The following is a 20,919-nucleotide window of genomic DNA, read 5'->3' as shown; positions in this document are numbered from 1 at the left end:
CAGAAACATTTACACATAAAACCTTTAAAATAGTCCAGAGCAAAAGCCAGGCTACATTCCCAGAGGGGGGAAAAAGTAAACCTATTCACTGTGAGTTAAAAGTGCAACTAAAAGCTACAAATAGCAGATTTTCCCCACAGAACACAAAAAGATATATTGCAAATTAAAATACCTTCTTGGATTGACGTTGCCTGCAACATCTTTTTATAATAATAGTAGTATAAGCCACTGTCCGCTTGAAAAGAAATTTCTCGTTCGAGGTCCTAAAAAGCACGGAAATAAAGGAGGTAAGTGAGGGGTTTAACATCATTCCCATTGACAGTGAGAAACCGCAAAACGTGTGTCAATGAAAATAAAATCAAACACCAACAAATAAATCTAAAAATTGAACACCATGATATAAATTTGTGTACAGGATGTACAAAAATAAGCAGAGGATTTCAGAGAGTGCAAGATAAATACTGATAAACCTTTCACATTTATATCATGATCCAAGGTTTATTGATTACCCAAGTAATAGGGGGTTTGAAGCCCATGCCTGCAGAAAGGATGGAGATATTTTACACCAACTAACCACAGGTTCATTTTCAAGCATGTGCTTCCAAACATTTGGTTTTAATATTCACTGCAACTTGGCAACAAGATAAAGAAAAATCTCCCAACTACTTCATATTTCTTCACATCAAGGAAGTTGACAGGTTACCTGCCTAAAAAACACAATTTTTTACTTTTGTTCTAGGTTTCCAGAGTGGAAGAAATACATACATTAGACAGCAGAAAGCTGAATTTTAGGGTGGTTGGAAAAAAGCCTACTGATGAGAAAGGCTTAAATTGAAAATAAAAAAAATGCCAGAAACAAGCAGTAGATTAATTCTTTACAACAAATAAGGAGCAGTGCTTTGGATAAACATCTCCCTGCCGGAATTTTGTACAAATGAGACACCTACACTAAAATGGTAATGTGCCTCTTTACTCCGCTCCCACCACCCCACCCCGCAACACCCCCCCAACAAAAACACCCTCTTACACTAATACTAACCCTACTCAAAAGAAAATTAGGGATAAGATCTTTATTTATTAGTCACACGTATATTGAAACACCCAGTGAAATGCACCTTTTGCATTACTGAGAATCTGAGAATGTGCTGGGGGGGCAGGCCACAAGTGTCGCCACTCTTCCGGCGCCAACATAACATGCCCACAGCTCCTAACCTGTACGTCTTTGGAATGTGGGAGGAAACCGGAGCACCCGGAGGAAACCCACGCAGTCATGGGGAGAACATACAAACTCCTTATAGACAGTAGCGGGAATTGAACCTGGGTCGCTGGCGCTGTAATAGCGTTATGCTAACCGCTATACTACCATGCCACCCCTAAAAGATTTATAACTCCCCGTCGGGGAATTGAACCCTGGCGACAGGCGGGGATACTAACCACTATACCAATGAGGAAGTTATATACGAGGGTATAGTTGAGGTTGGAAATTACTAAAGTTTCATCTATCCCATGGGCAGCTGAGTCACCTAGATAAAGGGTGATTTCCTCAAAACTTGCATTGAGCTGGGCTGAAGAACCATTGGTGGCAAAAGGTGAAGAACCAAGTGTGCGTGGCAGACTGAGTGACCAAAACCAAGGCTGTCAAAATTAAACACAGCAATGATGTGATCAGTTTCCCAAAACAGGGAAGACCACAGTAGTGAATACAATAAACTAGATTAGAGGAAATGAATCATAGTCCCATATAAAAGGATCGCTCATTGCTTCAGTCCATGAAGTGGGAGCTGCTGAAGTAACAAACCTGGCAAATTCAGCTGTTACACAAAGATGTGGCAAAGTGGGCCACTGCAGTTGGATGTGGTTGATCAAGGATGGCCTGAAGGTAATTGGGCCTCCAGTAAACAGCAAAAGAAGAGGAAATAACAACTTGCTTAGTAGCTGGATTGCATTGTAAATTATGGAAATAACTGGTAATAACCTGGTAAACGCAAAAGCATGTGGTGGCAAGATACAGACAAGAGGATCCAATCATTGCTTTGAAAGGAGAGTCTTGAGAAACTGGCCACACCAGATCTAATGGTTCTGCCAATCATTACTACGAGGAAGACCCAGCATTGAATTATCACCGGTAAATGAAGAAGACAGGAACTGGGAGAATGCAGCAGAGATTTTCCACAAACAGTGAGTTACAAGGGACAGCCTGTAATGGGTGTGGCTGGAAACCCAATCGCTTGAAATGAAAGAGACTTTCAATGCAGATGACTCAAAATGCTTCACAGCAAATTAAACACATTTGATATGTACCTATTTTCACAGTCATAATATATGAAACACTGCAAGAAATCAGAGCACAGTAGAATAAAAAGGACTCATTGGAGAAAGATAGAGATAATGCAATTCTCAACAGAAGTGAGGCAGGAGGCAGTACCAAAACAAAGTTTTGTAAAAGTACCCAATAATGTCCTGATGAAAGGTCTGGACCCGAAACGTCAACTGTTTACTTCCCTCCAGATGCTGCCCGACAAGCTGAGTTCCTCCAGCACTTTGTGTGCATTGCAATCATAAGAAGACTTCAGCATCAATTCGGACGCTGCACCTCAAGGAAGCTTTGAGCACGTCCTTGAATCTTTTTCTCTGTCCACCTGGTAACCTCTTCCCATGACAGCGCGGAACAGAGTGTCCATTTCAGAGCTCTCACATCGGGCATGAGAACTGCGTGGCTTGTCCGATGCAACCCGCTGAGTAATAAGGGCCTCAAGGCAGGGAAAGTAGGCCTGGGAGAGAATGCGGACATTGGTTTGCTTCTCCTTCAAATGAATTTGGAGATTCTGTAGAGACAGCAATTTGGTAGAGGACGTCAGTCTCGCAGATGTTGAGCACAAGGCCCATCCTCTTGTACGCTTCAGTGAACGAGTCAACAATGAATTGGAGCTCTGCGTCCGAGTGTATGCAAACATAAGTTTCGTCTGCATTCTACAGTTCAACTGCCAAGGTTTGGGTAACCTTGGTTCTCAAATGTGATTGCCACAGCTTGAACAGTTTCCATTAGTTCTCAAGATTAGCACCACTCCTGAGGGAAGTTTGTTGGAGGCAGGTACAACTCTGTATGAGGAAAATTCAGAAAAATAATGGGGCAATGATGCAGCTTTGCTTGAGACCCGTCTTCACCGATATTGGTCCGTGCTAGACCCAAAGGTTAGTGTCATGGCCTGCATACAGTTGCAGAACAAACAACATTGAAACAAATTTCTGTGGGCAGCAGAATTTGAGAAGGGCATTTCACAGACCTTCCTGATTGAAGGAGTCAAATATTTTGAAGTCAAGGAAGCCTAAATATAGCGGTTGGTGCATTTTTCTTGGAGTTATCACAAGCTGAACATCACAAGGTGCATCTAGATGGATAGATTTCACACTGTGATTTGAGTAGATCTTTGGCTACTCAGAGGAAGATCCTGCTGGTGACTTTCCCTGTGGCGAAGTCTCCTTTCCTGAAAATGAACATCACTGCAGCACCTGTGAGGTTCCTTCACCAGACGTGGACATTGCAATTACTGAACGTCTTCTCTGCTGAGTTTTGGAATTTCAGTGGGGATGCCGTCTGCTCCTGAGGCCTTATTATTTTTGAGCCCGGATAGAGCCTTGATTTTGCATTTTTAGTAGGAACAGCAATGCGAGTGGGACAGTACAAGAAAATACTCTGGAAAGCTAACCAACCTTCACTGGTAATGGATTGATATTTATTAAATCTGTACTTTTTCAGTTCAATGATTCCCAAGTATTTTCACTTAACATGAAACAGGCAACCTTGATTACATTTGTAGGATCTCACACTATTGCTTTATCTTTATTTTGCTGATGAAATTCACCTGGCACACCATGTGTCAATACATTCCTATTAACTACTTGATTTAATGCCACCAGAATATTGAAACTGTTTGACTTTCAAATACAAAATCTGAAGATGCAGAATAAACACAAAACGGTGGAAATGCTCAGCTGTTCAGGGCAGCATCCCGAGAGGGAAACAAAGTTAGTGTTTCAAGTCTATGAACTTACATCAGAATTGAAAAAAAAAAGCTGGAGATGCAGCACTTTTAAGCAAATGCATGGGTGAGTGGAGGGGAGGAAAGAACTAATAAGGACTGATAAGACTATTGAACAGTTCCCTTATACGATGAGATGGACTATGACCTCACGATCTACCTTGTTGTGACCTTGCACCTTATTGCACTGCACTTTCTCTGTAGCTGTGACACTTTACTCTGTACTGTTATTTTTTTTTACCTGTACTACCTCAATGCACTCTGTACTAACTTGATGTAACTGCACTGTGTAACGAATTGACCTGTAAGATCGGTTTGTAAGACAAGTTTTTCACTGTACCTCAGTATAAGTGACAATAATAAACCGATACAAGAAGGGAGAGGAAGACAAAAGAGACAGCAGATGCTGGAATCTGAAACAATAAAACAGAACGTTGGAAGAACTCAGCGGGTCAAACAGCATTCATGAAGGCAAAAGGTGCAAGTTAACATTCTGGGTCGAGACTCTGCATCAGGACTGAGAGGGAAGAGGAAAAATCGCCAGTATCTAGCAGTACGACAGAGAGGTGGGACAGGTTGGAAAAGAGGAGACCATGTACACCCAGAGACTTCAGGGAGTAATTAACCTACTCGAAAACAAACTCCCCAAGAAACAACACACACAAAGTGCTGGCGGAACTCAGGTCAGGCAGCATCTATGGAGGGAAATAAACAGTCGATGTTTCGGGTCGAGACCCTTCATCATGGAGTCCTCATGAAGGGTCTTGACCCGAAATGCCGACTGTTTATTTCCTTCCATGGGTGCTGCCTGACCTGCTGAGTTCCTCCAGCGTGTTGTGTGTGTTGCTCCAGATTCCAGCATCTGCAGAATCTCTTGTGCCTCCCCTAGAAACAATGCCCTAGAATATAAACATACCCCTCCCTGACCTCATTATCCTCAACGTCCTTCTCCTTGGTGAATACCAATGCAAAGTACTCAGTTGGTACCTTGCCCACTTCCTCTGGCTCCAGACATAAATTCCCTCCTTTGTCGTTGAGTGGTCCTACCCTCTCCCTAGCTACTCCCTTGTTTTTAAATACATATATAAAATGCCGTGGAATTTTCCTTAATCCTACTTATCAGGGACATTTCATGGCCTCTTTTAGCTCTCCCGATTCCTTGTTTGAGTTCTTTCCTGCTCCATTTATATTCCTCAAAGGTCTTGTCTGATTTCAGCTTCCTGAACCTTACATATACTTCCTTTTTCTTTTTGACTGAACTTACATCTCTCGTCATCCAAAGTTCCCAAACCTTGCTATACCCATCTTTCATCTTCACAGGAACATGCTGGTCCTGAATGTTAATCAGCTGGTCTTTATAAGACTCCCACACATCAGATGTGTATTTACCCAATAACCAGTGTTCCTAACCTATTCTCCCCACTTGCCATCTAATACACTTGAAATTAGTCTTTCCCCAATTTAGCACTGTTTTTAGCACAAGCCTCTTCCACTTTAGAAAATCTTGAGAAACAAAGGACTGCAGATGCTGAAATCTAGATGAAAAACACGATGATGCTGGAGGAACCCAGCAGGCCAGGCAGCATCCGTGGAGAAAAGCAGGCGGTCAACGTTTCGGGTCAGGACCCTTCTTCAGGACTGAAGATAGGAAAAGGGGAAGCCCAATATATAGGAGGGAAAAGCAGACCAGTGATAGGTGGACAAAAGAGGGGAGGTGGGGTGGGCACAGGGTGGTGATAGGTAGATGCAGGTAAGAGATAGTGATAGGGAGGTGTGGGGGAGGAGGGGAGAGCAGATCCACCGGGGGATGGGGCAAAGGTAAGGAGAGGAAAAAAAGGGGTAGAAAAAAAAAGAAGCATGGTGGTGGGGGGGTGTGTGGGGATTACTTAAAGTGGGAGAATTCAATGTTCAATGTTCTTCCACTTTAGCTGAGCATATTTCATTCCCTCTTGCTACAGAGAATCTGCCAAAGCCAGCAACAACTACACAAGGACTGCAGGTGCTGATGACTTGCTTGGCAGGTGCCACATATCAACTTAAAGATGGACCACAAGCAGAAGTAGTTCCTTTACTGCAACACTTCACACAGGTCAATGTGCAGTATCACGGCAGTGGTCAGGACCCTTTCATTCTGCTACAGTCCATTGTGCCATCTCCATTTGAGCCACCACAACACAGAGGCCAACAAGAGCTACCATGCGTTAATATGACTTGTATTTAACATGCATACAAGTGATGCCGTACCAGCAAATGAAATGTCATACAGTGGACCCACCAGCATTCTCAAACAAGGATCTCCCTCCCTGGTCCAGTCCAGAGGAAGTCCACAAAGCAGCTCTCAGGAATCACGGTGGCCTGTTTGTACGTTGCACAACCTCATCATCATGAGTGCTCAAACCTTGCCCCAGCTACATGGCAAGGAAATGCCAAACAGTTGAAGAGGAAACCAGGAGGCAGCGTCGAGCTCTCTATGAGCAACTAATCCAACAACAATATCAATATGCATAACTCTGATTACCACTTCCCTTTCTCTCTGTTAAGACCAAGATGCAAGGAGGAGGATCCAACCATTTTCCTGCCCACTGCAGGCCATGATTTCTGTAAATGGCGACCTGGTAATGTGAAAGCAATGCCTCCACCACTGGGGTAAGATGATGCAGCTTCCCCCATCTCCTGCCAGCTAGCTGTCGCTACCTCCAGTTGGAAGTCACCTTGCCTTTCATGAGGCAGATGTGTCGGTGAGTACACAGTGCAATGTGACATGGCTTTCGTAACTGAGTGGCCTGCATTAATTGCAGGCTATGAGATATGGGAATGAGATTTGCTGCAATGTCAGCTCTGTAAAAGTTGCTTAGAAGTAGACCAGAACACAGAAGTGTGAAGCTTGCGCTACATTTGACAGAGATTGCTGGTAGGTATTTGAAGGGTTGTGGTGCATTGATGACTGACATTAGTGCTGCAGTTGGTAGGTCACCTGTGGGAGCTCACTGAACATTTCACACCACTGAATTCTGGGTGTCAAAACTCTTAGCATTCATTACCATAGTTATTTCCACATTTAGATTTCCAAGTACACATGCAAGTAGTCTCCTGGAATCGTGTAGAAACAGAACATCTTTTGTTATTTTCCACATCCTGTACCAAGGCTTCCATTGCAGCTCTGCTACGCCACAGTGTCTGCTGATTTCTGTGCTATTCTGTAATGTCATTCAGGCCACCTTCAGTTCCAAAGGCCCTGCCTTTAACTACCTTATCATTCCCCCCAGCAACCCCTTGTATCAGAAATCGTGCTTCTGAAAATCTCTTTATATCGATTCCACGTGGACAAAGCCAAGAATGTCACCAATACACCACTCACATCAGAACCCGCTGCAGCACAACGCATCTCTCCTTTAGCTACACTTTAACTGGTGCTAATTGCTCCTGAAATTGGGCTCCCTGCTGTGACAATAAGCCAAGAATGCTGCACAAAGTGATCATTATAATGAGCTGCCAGAATGAATATGTTGCAGTGCCTACGCCAAATTAAACAAGTATGGGTTAGTCACGCTGTCTGATCAACATTCCGGTTTTCCAGTTTAGCCTCTGAACATCCATCTCTAAACACGAGAGAAATACTTGGCAGACAATCCCACCAAAGATATGAAAGAATGGTCCATCCTTCCCAACAAATAATGATTTGGAAGCAATACCCCTCAGAGTAGTGTGCCAAATATGTGGATTTTTGGTAATCCATTGAACTGTACTCCAGCAGAAAGAGCAAAATTGCTCTACTTCGTGAGGAGTTTGAGGAGATTTGGTACATCACCAAAGACTCTTACAAATTTCTGTAGATGTACAGTGGAGAGCATTCTGACTGGTTGCATCACTGCCTGGTATGGAGGCTTCAATGCAAGAGGCCACAGAGGGTTGTAGTCTCAGCCAGCTCCATCATAGGCACAACCCTCCCCACCATCGAGGACATCTTCAAGAGGCGGCGCCTCAAGAAGGCGGCATCCATCATTAAGGACCCTCACCACCTGGGTCATGCCCTCTTCTCGTTACCACCATCGGGGAGGAGGTACAGGAGCCTGAAGACCCACACTCAACGATTCAGGAACAGCTTCTTCCCCTCCGTCATCAGATTTCTGAACGGTCCATGAACACAACCTCGTTTTTTTTCCGCACTATTTATTTACGTTTGTAATTTATAGTAATTTTATGTCTTTGCACTGTACTGCTGCCGCAAAACAGCCCATTTCACGTCATGCGACAGTGATAATAAACCTGATTCTGATATTGTATTTCTATAGTACCTTTCATAACCTCAGCATGTCATAGAAGTATTATAACCATAGTCTTCAAGAAATGAAGTAAAGAGTGAAAGAGAACAAAATTACTGTGTCCTCAGTTTGGTATTAAGCATTAATTGGCACAAGCACCATTTCCCTATTATACACTGTAGCAGGAAAGAAACAAAAACATTAATTAACAATTCTCTCTTCCAGCTATTAATTGTGGCACCAAAAATCTCACCTTTCATGTAATCACACTTTAATGAAGAATGGCCAGCTGATTGAAGCTGCCTTGAGACCATCTGAAATCAGTACAGCCCATCACATCACAAAACACAGCAGGGAAATGGTGGAGTGAAATTTCTCAAGGAACTAACCTGGCTGAAATCAGCAATCCAGTCAGATTGTTACGGAGTTGCTAAATTGCTTAAAGCAGTTAACAACTATGGTTAGTGAACGGTGACTTCGACAGAGGGTGCACGGCGACTGACAAAGGAACCAAGGCAAGACAAGGAAATTCCTTTTCATGCAGTAAGCAGTAATGACCTGGAATTCAGTGCCTGATAGTGAAAGCAGATTTAACCATGGCTTTCAAATAAGGAAAAAAATTGCAGAGCTACAGGGAGAGAGACAGGGAAATTGACTAACCAAACTGGTTAAAAAAGCTAGTACAAGTGTAATGTTACTCTATCAGTGGTATAGATGATGTTCAATGCATTCCAAAACTTAGTGTCAGCACTTTAGAAAGACACAGGTTAAAAAGAGCAGAAATATGTTTAAAAAGTTACTTGTTAACAATCACTTAAGAATTTCTTTAAAAACATGCTCCGTAAGAAATTGCACAGAGTTGTGGACACAGCTCAGTCCATCACGAAAACCAGCCTCCCCTCTGTTGACACTGCCTTGGAAAAGCAGCCAACATAATCAAAGACCCTTCCCACAACAGCCTCTCTCTCTTTTGCCCCCTTCAATCATCAGAAGGTACAAGAGACAAGTTTTTCACTGTACCTCGGTACAAGTGACAATAATAAACCAATACCAAAAGCTTGAAAACATGTACTGTCACGAACTAGCAACAAAAGAAACACACTGAGCATGATTCAGTGTTAAAAACTATTTTATTAATCACTACTTATGATAATACGTAAAATAAAAGTAAAAATGTTAGTATGTTAGAATTCAAAAATGTTAAACCTCGAACGTTAACCCCAAAACTAAACTCGTCGTGTGTGTGGGTGACAAAGTCCCAAACTCCAAGTTCCGGAATGGTTCTTAAAGTTCTGTTCCGCAAGCCATAAGGTGAAACATGAGCAAGGGCTTCTTCAACAACCACCGTTGTCTGAAGATAAGACGTAGACGTAGAGAAACATAGAGAGAGTAAATACGAAATCCAAATGTTCCACGATGGAACCCAAACGACACTTCAGTGTTTACTCGGTAGTGACTTCCTCACCCCGAAAAGCATCCGAACCGTGGTCGTCCACATACAAATACCTGTTTCCTTCTACAGGTCAGCAACAAAGTGAACTCCACCGGATTACTTCCAACTTCCATACATGGATTTCAGTGGCAAACACAGTTATTGTTTCTCATCCATCGATAGAGAAAACAAGCAGGCTGGTGTCTCTCTCCCTTCTCTCTCTCTCTCCTTCTTCTTCTGACTTCTTCAACAACGTCATTACGTCCTTTATCTTCTATTGACGTAAGCACGCCCCACACACACATACACACACACTCTCTATCTTAAAGGGACTTTCACTGAGTCTGTAACAGTACCACCAGGCTTAAGGACAGCTTCCATCCCGCTATTATAATACTCTTGAACGACCTTCTGTGAAATATACTCTTGACCTCACAGTCTACCTTGTTATGACCCTGCACCTTATTGTCTGCCTGCACTGCACTTTCTCTGTAACTGTAACACTATATTCTGCATTCTGTTATTGTTTTCCCTTGTACTACCTCAATGTACTGATGTTTTAAAATGATCTATATGGATGTCATGCAAAACAAAGTTTTTCACTGTATTTGGGTACATGTGGACAGGCACGGTAGTGTAGCGGTTAGCGTAACGCTACTGCAGCGCCAGTGACCAGGGTTCAATTCCGGCCACTGTCTGTAAGGAGTTTGTACGTTCTCCCCATGTCTGCGTGGGTTTCCTCCCACATTCCAAAGACATACAGGTTAGGAAGTTGTGGGCATGCTATGTTGGCACCAGAAGTGTGGCGACACTTGTGGGCTGCCCACAGAACACTCTACGCAAAAGATGTATTTCACTGTGTGTTTCGATGTACATGTGACTAATACAGATATCTTATCTGATTCTTATCTTATGTGACAATAATAAACCAATTACTAAATAAAGGTCAATATTAGAGTACCTAGCTTGGGTGATATTCCAGACAAGACAAAATTTTGTTTTTTCCTTCTTCCTCTACTGCTTCAATTGAGCACGTCTGATCTTTTCCCCTCAGCAGCCACAGTCAACCTACTCCCCACAACAAATTATACCCATAAGAAATACAACATATATATAGTAACATCCCTTTAGAGGCTTGAAATAAAACTGAACATTCGATGACGTTAGTGTGAGCAAATTGGGTCAGTAAAATGTGATGTTTTATAGTACTTGCAGCTATCGGTCATAAGATCGATAACAGTCTGTAATACTTCCCCCACATGTCCACGTGAAGAACTGCCACCAGGGCACAATGCAAGAGAACCACAAATGTCTGCAAGTGCAAGTGATCATCTTCAGGGAAGAGCCAGGAAGAAAATCTTTGGCAGTATTATGAACAGCATATTAAGCAAACATCAAAATGTACAAATAATCTCACCTGTCTGCTGGAAAACCAGAATTTTCTTTCATGAAATGTAGAAAGGTACACAGCATACAACATTCCGCTTGCAATTGCTGCCCAGCTGCCAAAGAAAACCTTTGCCCACTGATGAAGGGCAGCTGTAAAACAGTTCAAGTCAAAGTGTTTAATGCTCATGGAAATATGAGTTACATAAATACCTCACACACTGGAAACAGGTGTACTTTCACATTAATAACTGAAACAAATAACTAACAATAGAATCGATGCAGTTGAATTTAACAATTGTGCCTTTCTTTCCTCCAAGGGATGTCAAAAAATAAGTGCACTTTAGTTTTGTAAATTAGCTCACTATTTACAAGTCTACCTTAAAATTATAATTCCATGCTATAAGCATGTAATCTTACACAGAAACTCTTTATTTACAGAATCATAGCCTGATTTGTGCAGTTCAGCCCTCAAGTGGCATGCATTTCAAGAGGATAGTTTACTTCATGAGAAGTTTTTTTTCAGGTTGTATAATGTGCTGGACAAATTAAACCCATGGTTTCAATATTAAAATAATGCTTATAATTAAAAACTTAAAACCAGACTCTACAATTTTTCCTTGAACTGCAGAAATATAATTAATTTCGAGTGAGGTGACCAAATTCCACACCAAGAGGGTAAAGATACGATTGATCAAGCAAATGGGTAGTGGGAAGAGGTACACCATCAGTAAGGAGATTTGGTTTGCTAGTACATGCCAGTGTAAAACTAATTATTACACTCCCAAAATGAATACCAATTAAAGACGAGGGCAAAAGATTCACAAAAACAAATTACTGCACGAGGTTTTTTTTTTGAAACCAATATTTGAGGGCTGACTACTATGACTACAATCTAATGTGTTCTTGTTTTGTAACAACAGTGAATGCGATTTGCAGAGAGCAGAGATTTAAGAATGGGGCATTACATCAGAGGTGTCCTTCATGTCTTTATGGAGCTATATTGATGCCATGAGTATCAGAAGCATAAAACAGGACAGGGATCACTGCTGCCTGGTAGACCGTGAGCTCTGTGTCAGGATCGAGGTTATGATCTCCAAACAAAATCTTTTACCTCAGATGGCCAAAGGCTGCACTAGTGCACTGAAGGCCAATGGTCTGCCAATGCTGAGAGGTGGCTTCTAATATATAGGAAGTGGTCCCCATTATCCAGGGGATCATCGTGGATCTATATCGAAGGGGGCACATTGGTAAAGAGCCTTTGTTTTGTGAATTGAGTGCAAGGCCCAACCTTTCAAGCTATCAATGACTTGGACAATGTCCCATGAACATACACATATGCCCGTATAGTCTTCACACTGCTGCTCGACGACCAGGGTTTGAGTGACCTTGGTTCTGGACTGCAGGTGACATTGACTGAACAGCTTCCTGTTACAATAACAATCTGAAAGTGGCAGCACAGATCGATAGGGTTGTAAGGAGGGAACATAGCAGGGGCATAGAATATAAGAGGGAAGCTTTATTAAAAAAATTGGAAAATCTGGCTCATTGTGTGCAGTTTTGGTCGCTATGGTATAAGAATGACATGGAGAGGATACAGCCGAGATTCACCAGTATGTTGCCTGGGATGGAGTGGCTCAGTTACGAGGAAAGATTGGATAGGTTGGGTCTGTTTTTCCTGGAGCAGGGAAAGCTGAAGAGGCACCTGATGGAGGTGTACAAAAGTATAGACAGGGTTGACAGTGGTAAACCTTTCCCCATTGCAAAGGTATCTATAACCAGAGGGCAAAGGAATTCATGGACCAGGCCCCAAATTTGACACCAAGCTCATAGCCCACCAAGACAAGTACAACCTAGAGTAAGCACTTCAAAGCACCAGAGAAGAGCCAACATTGCCTCTGCAAAATGCTGTGAATCCTCTGGTGGGATAGGTGAATTAACGTCAGCATCCTCACCCAGCATCGAGGCTCTGATCACACTCAACGGCTGATACCAGGCTTCTGAAGCAAATGCTCTACTGTGCACGGAGTTCTCCAGGAGTACAAAGAAAATGGATCATAAAATGTCCTCAAACCCACCTTGAAAGAAAAATCACTCACTAGCTCATGGGAATCCCTAGTCCAAAACCACTCAAACTGATTAATTAGCTGGAATGCACCAAACACGTTGGGTCTCTCTGATGAGAACAAGCGGGGGCCCAAGACCAAGTGGCTGAAGAAAAGTGCAACAATCCAGTCAATCCACCTGACCCGTATGCCAGAGATAAAGTCCCACACAGAACATTAGTCAAAGGATCCAGGGAAACCATAGTGGAAGCAAGTCATCCTCATTGCCAGGGACAGCTGTAGAAGACTGCCTATGAAAATTATATATGTAAGTATTCCCTTTTACTTGTTAAGATAGCTTTTGAGCGGTTTGAATGTTTATGGATGCTAAAGACATTCACAAACATTCAATTTAAACAACAGCGTTCACAATCAGTGAGACTGGGTATGTGTCCCCACCAAACGTCAAAGCAATATAGGGCTGAAGCCTTCCACTTGTCCAGATTAGTCCTGTACCATGCTGGGCCTTTGCAACTGGAAACCTGCTTCCCAGTGACAAGACTCTACCTGGGAGCCTGAAGCAAGAAGGTGTGGGCTCCGGGACAAAAGACCAATAAGCTCAGGTGACCAGAAGATTCACCTGCCCTCAAACAATGGCTACATTGCATACAGAAGTACTAACTTGGAATAAAACCAAGATTAAGCCTTGGTTAATTAAATGAGGTAATTACTCTGTTACCGTGACAACATGTTAACAACAAATCTCTAAACCACAGTGCAGTGAAAGCCAGAAGAAACATAAGTGCTTACGCTTGCTTTTTGTATCTTTGTTTCCAGTATCACTTTTGTCTTTCGGAGGCACTTCTTCTTCCTCCCTTGAGGCAATTTCTTCTGCACAGGTTTGCTCACCCTCATGTTCCAGAATAAACTCTTCCTGGTGTGCATCCACTGACGATGCCTCCAGCTTTGCCTCCTGTTGAATGGTGTGATCTTCCAGACATTTCTGTTTTCTTCTCTTCCTCGTCTCTATCATTTCACCCTTAATGTAAAGGCTGTTTCATTAATAAAATTACCAGATACTGCTCTGAATTCAACAGCAAGACAAAATTAATTTGAGAAAATTTAAAACTATCACAATCACATATCTCTGACACAAAAATAAATGTTGATGAAGTGATTACTATTCCACAGGCACACACAATGTTAGTGGACAGAGCAACAGAAATACAAGCTCATTTACAATTCAAGTTATAAAACTAAACATACTGTACATCATACATTTTTTTGCAGTAATTGCCATAGCAAATTTCACAAATTTAATGACAAAAATATCATAGTTACAACTCTCTCAAAATAGTTAACAACCTCATGCAATAGATTATACTCCTTGGGACCATTTAGCGGCACGGCAAATAGAAAAATCAGACTGAGCACAAGTGCACAACCCTAATATACCTCCAGACCACTGAAAATGCAATGTTCTCATTTTTATATCTGCAAAAGCAACAATCCATACACTTCCCAGCATTACAGTACTTGGATCTTTTTTACTCCCCTCAGTTCATTGTGGGATTTAATAAGCTTTCTCAATAAGAATGGTGCATTTCAATCGCACAGATTTCTCAATTCACAGAACATTACAGCACAGTACAGGCCCTTCAGCCCATGATGTTGTGCCAACATTTTAGCCTACTCCAAGATCTATCTAACCCTTCCCTCCCACATAGCCCTCCATTTCTCTATCATTCATGTGTCTATCTAAGAGTCTCTTAAATGTCCCTAATGTATCTGCCCCCAACCTCTGCTGGCAGTGTGTTCCACACACCCACCACTCTCTGTGTAAAAAAACTTACCTCTGACATCCCCCTTATACCTTCCTCCAATCACCTTAAAATTATGCCCCCTCGTGTTAGCCATTGTCACCCTGGGAAAAAGTCTCTGACTGTCCACTCGATCTATGCCTCATCATCTTGTACACCTCTATCAAGTCACCTCTCATCCTCCTTCTCTCCAAAGAGAAAATGTCTAGCTCGCTCAACCTATCCTCATAAGACATGCTCTTCAATCCAGGCAACATCCTGGTAAATCTCCTTTGCACCCTTTCTAAAGCTTCCACATCCTTCCTATAATGAGGCGACTAGAACTGAACACAATACTCCAAGTGTGGTCTAACCAGAGTTTTATAGAGCTGCAACATTACTTCGTGGCTCTTGAACTCAATCCCCCAACTGATGAAGGCCAGCACACCATACGCCTTCTTAACAACCCAATCAACTCGCGCAGCAACCTTGCGTGCTACTTTGAGGGATCTATGGACTTGTAGGGCTGGATTCATTGCTTCCTTCTCCTCTACCATTCACCAGTAATTGTTTAGTTTGAGGGACCAATCTATTTCACATACTTGCTTCATTAGCACCTCATTTTTCCTTGTATAAGCATCAGTTCAGTCCAGTAATCACTCCTGCCCTTGAATTCAGTTCCTGAATCCTCGCTGCCTTTTCCCTGCCCACCCACTTGCTTGACAATGGTTGATCTCAAACATTTAAAGCAAAAGTAAAATCTAAATTAAAATCCTGAAAATACTCAGGTCAGGCAACATCTGCAAAATAAAATGCTTCATCACAACCAGAAAAAGTTAAGGAAAAGTTAAGATGCAGGAAAGGTCAGGAACAAAGTGAAAGGAAAAGTTTGCAATAGCGTTACACCTTTTGAAGCAGGATAGAGAAGACGCAGAGGGGTGGGGGCCGGGGGGGGGGGGGGGGCATTGGGCCAGAGATGGAGAGGAGAAGGTTTAGCCTGAGCAGGGAAAGAAGGGGTGAATCACGGTGAAAGGTCTGAGGATGAAGATTCAAGGGCAGGGAGGAACAGACAATGTTGGAGCAGGGGAGGAGGATGAGGAAGAGGCTGTGGGCAGGTACATCCGTGCCTGAGTCCACCTGCATGTGTGTACAGATATGTAAATGCTGACAGGCACTTTCACACATGTCTGCTTCTGCATGTGTGTTATAGGCTTCATGCTCTTTTCGCCCTGGATCCCCTACCCAAGGCCAAAGAGTCATGTCTCTGAGGTATCTGGCGTGTAATGGCTATCCCACATTAAAAGAAGTTGTGTGCATGCAACTTCTATTCTGCAATCAAAAGTTAGGGACCTGATACGTTGAGATTCTCATGGACAGCCCCAAAAGTGACTGACCTGAAGTTTGCTCCATTGACCTGACCTGGGAACTCTGTCATTGATGTTGTTGCCCCGATTGAGACACGGTGAGCAGGAGATGGCTAGCTCTACAGGAACAGCGAACCTTCACCATCTTCATGAGGTGGGTTTTGCCATCAAGAAAGAGCTAGCATTTCAGCAACTCCCTCAGTGGGGCAGATAAATACTTCATGCTTCTCAAATACACAGCCAGCATGCTCTGGTCATCAGCACATATACCCCCAACCCTGGGAGCTATAGATGCCGCAGAGAAGGACTTCTACGCTGACCTTGAAAAACAACCCAGCCACATTCCAGAGGGAGAAAAATTGATCACCCTGAGCAATTTCAATGCCATGGTCGGAAAAGGCATTACTGAAGAGAGGGGGTGTTGGAGGGGCAGGGGGAAAAGGCCAACTCCAATAGAATCCTCCTGACAAAATGGTCGGAGCACCAAGGTCAGCTGGCATGCGTTCCCATTCCCAGATGAGGGAGACAAGGTTGTGAGTTCACACTAAAAGTACCACTCCCTTGCATGCTCCAGAAACCTCATTGTTTTCCTCCTACTGATTGGCCTTTTCAACCTTATTGGGCTGGGGTTGTGGTGGATGGAATACAATGAATGGAGTCAAAGGCATACATAAACCTCAGGACCAACCTGTCACTGGGCAAGGATGATAATGGGGCAGGTGAATCATTGATAGGTCTAGGGAAGGTACAACAGGGAGCAGCAGACTCCGTATCTGAAATAGTTTAAGTCAACGTTGAACGTAGAACTTTTCAGGTTTTATTATCATTTACTTTCTGCAATTCCTTTTACTTTTCCATTATTATTTAATTCCTCATTTTCATTGGGAGTTTTGGTCCCTGCAGATTCCTATGCTAGACACTTTTTTTTAAATGTCTCTGCCTCTATATCCCTTGTTATAACTTCTCCTGCCTCAACTTCCAAGGGATAGACATTTACTTATATTAATATCTTCTCTTTTATGCCAAAGCTCTTCCAAATCTGTTTATATATTTCTTAGCTAATTTACTCAATTATTATATTTTCTCTTTCTATCCACATCCTTGCAATATTTTGTCGATTTTTAAACCATCCCAACTCTTGGGCTACTTTTCTATTTGTCATATCGATATCGTTTTTAGAAATGTAACTGTACTCTCAGCTGTGGCTGCACCACTTTTCCAGCAGAGTTCTTACTCCTTAAAATGATGATTGAAGTTAATGAATTACTTGTTTACACGTCTGCCACTGCTCCTCTACAATCGTATCTTTATCATCCTTCCTCGATTTATCTCAGCCAACTCAACTCCTATTCCTGCAAAACTGGATTCAACATTAGTTTCCTCATCTAAACACAATTCTCAAATTTGGTAATGAAATCCTAAGAATTACATCTTCCCTGGTTATGTAAAAGGTAGACCCCTTCGGTAGTGGAAAGGACCTATAAGCACCAAAATTCTAGAAGAGCAGTGTCTACTTATGTCTCGCATCCTCATCAACTGCCCCCCACCACATTCTCCTACCTCCCATCTACTCTAGGGGCAACTTATACCAGCAGGTCTTTGGCACTTGGCAGGTACCCAGAGAAAACTCACAAGGTCACAAGGAGAATACACAAATTCAAAACAGCACCCAAGGTCAGGATCAAACCCAGGTAACAGGAGGTGTGATTATTAACAAAATTAACTATTGAATTCTTTTTTAATTTACAGGATGTGGGTGTCATGAGGCCAACGTGTATTGCTCTCCTTAATTATGACTGAGGTAGTGTTGGCTGATGAAGGTACTATCAGTACTCTTGAAATAGATGTATTCCCAGCAATGATGAAGAAAATGCAACAGTCACCTAGTCTGCATTTGGTCTCACCAATGTAAAGGAGGTCAATGTCGAGGTCCATATTGATTAGTTGACGGTTTTGCAGAACACCTGTACCCTGTCCATAACCGCGATCTGCATCTCCCCATCGCCAGTCACTTCAACTCCCCCTCCCACACTATCACTGATATGTCAGTCCTTGGCCTCCTCCACTGCCAGGAGAATTCCCAGCACAAACTGGAGGAACAGCTCCTCATTTTCCGTCTTGGAACCTTGCAGCCTAACGGCACGAACATTGAATTCTCCCACCTTAAGTAATCTCCACACCCCCTTCCCCACAACACCCACACTCTCCACCATGCTGCTTCTTTTCTTCCCTGTCCTAGCCTCTCTCGCTTTTTTTCTACCCCTTTTTTCCTCTCTCCTTACCTTTGACCCATCCCCTGGTGGATCTGCTCTCCCCTCCTCCCCCGCACCTGCCCATCACTATCTCTTACCTGCATCTACCTATCACCACCCTGTGCCCACCCCACCTCCCCTCTTCTGTCCACCTATCACTGCTCTGCTTTTCCCTCCTATATATTGGGCTTCCCCTTTTCCTATCTTCAGTCCTGAAGAAGGGTCCTGACCCGAAACGTTGACCGCCTGCTTTTCTCCACGGATGCTGCCTGGCCTGCTGAGTTCCTCCAGCATCATCGTGGTTTTCAATGTAAAAGAGAATACTGATTCAGCCAAGAGTTTTGGAATCCACTGCAAGGGAACAGAGGCCGTCGTGAACACCAAAGACGATGGCTTTGACATTCCCAATGTTTACAAAGTGTATCAACCACCCATCAGACTGTGGAAGGCATCACTATTTTCCAGTGACAGTAAGTATTAACGTAAAAAAATTTTAAGTCTCTGCACTGCAGCTCAGAGGCACTCACACCAATTATAAGATTCCAACCAAAATCAGATCATTCAGCACAGATCAGGAACAGAAAACAAAACCTCTGGATCTCCAGAACTTAATATAACATTGCTACATCCACCCTGCCACAAGAAATTCTACAGATGCTGGAATCTGGAGCAATACACAAAGTGCTGGAGGAACTCAGCAGGTCAGGCAGCATCCACGGAAAGAAATAAACAGTCGACGTTTTGGGCTGAGACCCTTCATCAGGAGAGACCTTTCTTCTTGATGAAGGGTCTCGGCCCGAAACATCGACTGTTTATTTCCCTCCATAGATGCTGCCTGACCTGCTGAGTTCCGCCAGCACTTTGTGTATTGCTACATCCCCCTTTCTATTTACCTCAAAATTAATTCACCCAAAATATTCAGTTCCTATTTTCCAAGTGTTGGCACACCTCCCGGATATTTTTTTTTAATTTCACATTTCTTGTATTTTCAATTCTAACATCTGCTATTTGTGATTTAGCCATTGTTTTGTCCCTCAGCCAGACATACATTCATCTATAAACACATCAGCCTGAGGCTTCAGATTCAAAGCAACTGAAAAAAACACTGGTTAATCCAGAATATTGTCCTGTTAACACAAAATAAATCTTCTGATCCCACACAATGTCGGCAGCAGCCCCGGACAACACACACGCCCCACACTTACTCGCACTGAGGTAGGAGAGGGAATGGGATCAGCGCTCACTCGGTCTTCCTGCCTTGGACCTGAGATTCGGTCTGTAGAAGGAATTTACGTTTATGGAAACGCTGCGGTGGACCTATCGAAAGCTCCTGGTGCAGGAAATGCATACAACAGGTCAGCCCGTGTTGGAGAGTGCAGCCGCAGAGCTGGCGAACCGAGGGCGGCCCCGGGCTCACACCCAGCCCCGGGCAGCGGGCTCACTCCCGGCCCCCGGGCTCACACCCAACCCCGGGCAGCAGGCTCACTCCCGGCCCCCGGGCTCACACCCGGGCAGCAGGCTCACACCCAGCCCCGGGCGGCGGGCTCACACCCGGGCAGCAGGCTCACACCCAGCCCCGGGCAGCGGGCTCACTCCCGGCCCCCGGGCTCACACTCGGCCCCGGCCCCCGGGCTCACTCCCGGCCCCGGGCAGCGGGCTCACTCCCGGGCAGCAGGCTCACTCCCGGCCCCCGGGCTCACACTCAGCCCCGGGTAGCGGGCTCACTCCCGGCCCCCGGGCTCACACCCAGCCCCGGGTAGCGGGCTCACTCCCGGCCCCCGGGCTCACACCCAGCCCCGGGTAGCGGGCTCACTCCCGGCCGCAGTCAGCGCCGCTCCATCACACAATGGCAACCTTGTGAATAAAGACCAAGCTCCCGATCGCTGTTGGCAGAGACGAGAAGTGCGCACACTGGGGGAATGCAACATTACGGCGCTAACTGCAACATTACAGACCGACAAGTTACAAACTAACCGCACTCCGCAGCCAGGACGCCCCGCCAGTGCCGCCGATAATGCCGTCCGACTCGGCTGCAACATGGTTCCCCGGCAGCACTGGCCTGTGAGAAACATGGTTCCCGACCATCACAGGCTTATTTTCACCTGTGACAATAGTCTTTATTTTTTTGAAGGGGAGTGTTCATTGAAAGGATTTTACCGTGTTTCACCTACCCTAAATATAAACTATAGTTACCAAAAGGTTTGATGGAATGTTAGACTGTATCACACCAGGGCTGGATTACAAAAATGATGCAGAAATGGCTTGAGTATATCTAAGGCAGGATACGGTATCTTTATTAGTCACATGTACATTGAAACTCAAGGGAGATGCATCTTTTT

At 43.8% G+C, this 20,919-nt stretch overlaps 1 protein-coding gene across 4 annotated transcripts in view; it reads right to left on the bottom strand.

Moving 5' to 3' along the window:
• Window positions 1-20,645, bottom strand: part of LOC127574648 (probable C-mannosyltransferase DPY19L4) — a 59,351-nt gene extending 38,706 nt beyond the window's left edge. Inside the window, exons 1-5 of one of the 4 annotated variants that reach the window (XM_052023852.1) lie at window positions 20,435-20,554; window positions 19,786-19,856; window positions 13,976-14,204; window positions 11,152-11,273; window positions 173-263 (exon numbers count right to left, since the gene is read on the bottom strand). In XM_052023852.1, coding sequence (XP_051879812.1) covers window positions 173-263; window positions 11,152-11,273; window positions 13,976-14,198 — 436 coding nt within the window. In that variant the 5' untranslated portion in view covers window positions 14,199-14,204; window positions 19,786-19,856; window positions 20,435-20,554. Of the gene's footprint in view, window positions 1-172; window positions 264-11,151; window positions 11,274-13,975; window positions 14,205-19,785 lie in introns of all 4 variants that reach the window. The other 3 variants (XM_052023851.1, XM_052023854.1, XM_052023853.1) reach the window with 3 other exon arrangements.
• Between the last annotated feature and the right edge of the window lie 274 nt (window positions 20,646-20,919).

The sequence above is a fragment of the Pristis pectinata genome, chromosome 9, assembly GCF_009764475.1.
Source record: "Pristis pectinata isolate sPriPec2 chromosome 9, sPriPec2.1.pri, whole genome shotgun sequence".
Lineage (NCBI taxonomy): Eukaryota > Metazoa > Chordata > Chondrichthyes > Rhinopristiformes > Pristidae > Pristis > Pristis pectinata.
The sequence above is the reverse complement of the archived record's forward strand: the minus strand, read 5'-3'. Positions and strand labels throughout refer to the sequence as shown.